Source organism: Hipposideros armiger, unplaced genomic scaffold, assembly GCF_001890085.2.
Source record: "Hipposideros armiger isolate ML-2016 unplaced genomic scaffold, ASM189008v1 scaffold_609, whole genome shotgun sequence".
Lineage (NCBI taxonomy): Eukaryota > Metazoa > Chordata > Mammalia > Chiroptera > Hipposideridae > Hipposideros > Hipposideros armiger.
In genome coordinates, this window is record NW_017731959.1 from 583,889 (window position 1) to 587,400 (window position 3,512).

Sequence of the window (3,512 nt, forward strand, 5' to 3'; positions counted from 1 at the left end):
TTTACCAACTGTGTAACCTTGGTCATGTTTCTTAAACCTGCGCGAGCCTCCACGCGCTTCTCTATAAAATGGGACAATCACAGTACCTCTTACCTAACTGGGCGGTTGGGAGGCTTTAGTGATGTCATGCACATAAAGTGCCCAGCAGGGAGCCTAGCATGCCTAAACTGCACAATAAACCCAAGTGATCATTGTTATTCCTTTGCTACCACATCCCTTGAATGAAGACACTACCCCCTTGGGCTCCCCCTAGGTTCCTGCTGCCTCTCCCCAGTGCTTCTGCCCCCACTAACTGGCCTGAAGAGGCTTCTGCACTCCGTTCCCCCCTGAACCCCCAATGACGCTCCTCCCAGTGCCCCACATGAACTTTGCACACTGATGAAGGATGGCTTGTCCCTGTAACCGCCCTCTTAGATCTGATCAGCCTGAAATCTCCAGTCAGCTCCGGCAGCAAAGGAGCAAGAAGAGACATGACAAGCCTCCCACCTCCGACCCCTCCAGGGAGCACGTGGACCATGATGAGAGTATGGTGTGTCGTATTTATTCACAAAGCTCAGTACAATTCCCTTAGGGATTCCCAAAACCTATCCCTCCCCACCTCCCACCCCCACCCCGCTCCTCCAGGTCATTTCAGATGATAGGACAACAGGAATGTCAGTCTGCTCAGCAAGGCCAGTGCATTAGTTTAGGGCATGATGTTGGCGACGTTCTGCAAGAGAGAGAGATAGGGAGTGAGTGCAGGGTATGCTGTAAGGAGGGAACCGAGACCTCTGCACTCATACCCCCTAGAGAAACGAGAGGCAGACTGGCCACTCTGGCCCAGGAATTACCTATGTTCTAGGGAATGTCTTAAGGAAGCTGGCACTTAGATTAAGGAAGAATAAGGAGCCAGCCCTCCCAGGCAGAGATGCCAGAGGCCCCTGTAGGAACCGAGAAGCCTTGTCTGCTTTGCCTCAGAGGATCCCCTGCCACCCCCAGAGCCTGGGAATAAACAAGGGATGCCTTCGGGTTCCAGGCACAGTCTACAGAGCTGATACTACCCCCTCACCCTACTGTCCTCGCCTCAGGCAGCGGAGGTACTCAATGCAAAGAGTAGAACTAGGACTTGACTTTGGGCCCAGAGTGAGGACCAGGATCCCACAGGAGCCTTTATACTAGTGGTGGGGAGTTTGTCAACCAGGAAAAGGACAGAGCTGCCAGTTCCCGCCACCCAGCATACTGCAGCAAGGCAGCAGGGGCTGGGCAGCAGGGGTGTTCACAGTGGGTTGAGGTAGGGGGCAGTCAGAGGAGAGATGATGAGGAGAGATGGACATAGGGAGGAGATGGTTTCAGCACCACCTCCCTTGCTCTCAGATGCAGACATGCCCCCTGGAGGCCTTTTCTGTGAGCCTGTGTGTGCCTCAGTGGGGATGGGAAGCACCCAAAAGATGAAAGCAGGATGTGAAGGAAAAAGGGAAGAGCAGAGCTGGGAAACACACTGGATGGTCTCTGAGAGCCCGAGTCTGACTGCAGGGAAGTGGTCCATGAACAAGCGATGGGAAGGGCGGAGGGGTGTACAAATATCTCCCAAGATGGAAAGCAGAAATCTGAAACCATGTGGGCACTCACCCGCCACAGAGCTGGAAAGTTGATGAAGGGCTTGTTGACCGAAGCCTGGAATTCAAAGATAAGAGAGTCAGTCCCCAGCCCCTCCCCCCGTCCCACCACCATCCTAAGATGTCCTCCACTCCCCCACCTCCGAGTCCGTGCTGTGATGGGGAGACTTACTCCAGATGTTAATGTTGTGGTTGCGCCCCCTCCGTGATGGCCGGTGGATCCGTCTTGGCGAGCGCCCTGTGGACAAAGCCCAGACCATCATTACAAGTCCCTCGTAGGAAGACCCTTGAGGGTCTTCCAAGTTCCTCTTCCCTAGTGACCTGCTGCCCTTAGGGTGACTAACCCCTTGTTCCCTCTCTGTCCAGAAGGAAAACCCAAAAGCCCTGTTGCCGTGGGAAATCTGTGGGCGATGGGAAGAAAAGCCGGGAAGGATGTTTGCCCCGACTGACTACTCTTCTCCCAATTCCCTTTTATTTGAGTTAACGAGATGCTCTCAGTTGCTGAGAAGGGGTCTGATTGGAAAGGGAACCCAGAGGACCCACACAAATACCAGGGCCATAGTTAACCTCAGCCTTGATCTTAAATCTACCCCCTCTACACACACTGGAGCCTGCTCTCTAACTCAGGTTGATCCATCTTAGTCTTTAATCCTATCCCCAGACACTCAGCAAGGAGTCCCCACTGCTGCCGTCAGCCTGGAATCCCAAAACAAACCTCCCTCTCCTGGCCTCTACCTGGTGAATCCTGCCATCTGACTCAGAGCCCTTTTCCCTACCGTGGGCACTTTCTACATAGTCCTTTCCACCATGCCTGGCTCCCTGCCTGGCAAGCCAATGCGGTTACGGGCTGTGAAGGCCTGCGCCAGTCCTCAAGGTGGCGTCCCAAAGACTCCACCTGGAGATTGGAGAGTGGGGAAGTGAGGCAGGCCAAGAGTCAGCCTTCTCCTATTCCCCAAGCCGCCTCCTTGATGCCTGCTTTGCTGTGCATGGCGCTGCTTGCTTCTCCTGCCCTCCATTATCTGTTCCCTTCTACATAAATGGGGATCAGAAGTCCTCCAGCAGACCTGCTCTGATGGGGCAGTGTGGAGGAAGAGAAAGAGCCCTCACCTGTGATTTACCAAAGCTGTGTGCTGTCCATATGACCTCCAAATCCCCTGAAACCTTACTGAGCCTTGCTTTCCTTATCTGAGAAGCAGGGAGTCAGCCTCCTCACCCCGACTACCTCAGAGGCTCATTATGAAAATTAAACAGAAAAGGGCTCATCTCCAAAGGTATTCCTCATGCTCGCTCTGAAGCTCTGCGTTTTCGCAACACTCATTTTGCTCCCACTGTAATTGATCTTGGCTCAATAACTATTTCCTGTTTCCCAGGAAAGGCTTCTAGACCTCCATAACTAGGAGGGCAGCTCCCTGAAGCTGGGGCTGGGTCCCATTCACACTGTCTGGCATAGGGCTTTGCAGATAAGGTGGCTTGATCCATCTGACCAGCTGACCACCAGCTTCTTTGTAAGGAAGAAGGGCGACATGATTACATAGTTGCCTATGCTTCTTTCACCATGTAAGGGTTACCTGGGCTCCCCGAGCTTCCCAAGGTTTAACGTCTCCCTCCCCGGCCCCTCCCCCCTCATATTCCCCCCCCTGTTCACCTACATTCAGCAGCTGGTTGGCCTCCTTGCCGGCTTGGTTGACCCCATTATGAGTATTCTGCTGCAACCTGTCCACCTCCTTCCCGGCCTGGCCAGCAGCATGGTGGACGCCTTGGCCAAGTTTCTCCACTTCCTTTCCAGCCTGGCCAGCAGCGTGGTTGACCCCTTGGCCAAATTTCTCTGCCTCCTTCCCGGCTTGGTTGACCCCATCGTTGAACCCATGGACCACTTTGTCTGCCTCCTTTCCGGCCTGTTCAACGGCATGGTGAACT

General features: G+C 54.0%; 1 protein-coding gene across 2 annotated transcripts in view; it reads right to left on the reverse strand.

Moving 5' to 3' along the window:
* Positions 1-618: 618 nt before the first annotated feature.
* Positions 619-3,512, reverse strand: part of SBSN (suprabasin) — a 4,618-nt gene continuing 1,724 nt past the window's right edge. For both annotated transcript variants that reach the window (XM_019624906.1, XM_019624905.1), the window contains exons 2-5: positions 3,245-3,490; positions 1,768-1,833; positions 1,609-1,653; positions 619-709 (exon numbers count right to left, since the gene is read on the reverse strand). In XM_019624906.1, the coding sequence (XP_019480451.1) occupies positions 686-709; positions 1,609-1,653; positions 1,768-1,833; positions 3,245-3,490 (381 nt within the window). In that variant the 3' untranslated portion in view covers positions 619-685. The remainder of the gene's footprint in view (positions 710-1,608; positions 1,654-1,767; positions 1,834-3,244; positions 3,491-3,512) is intronic.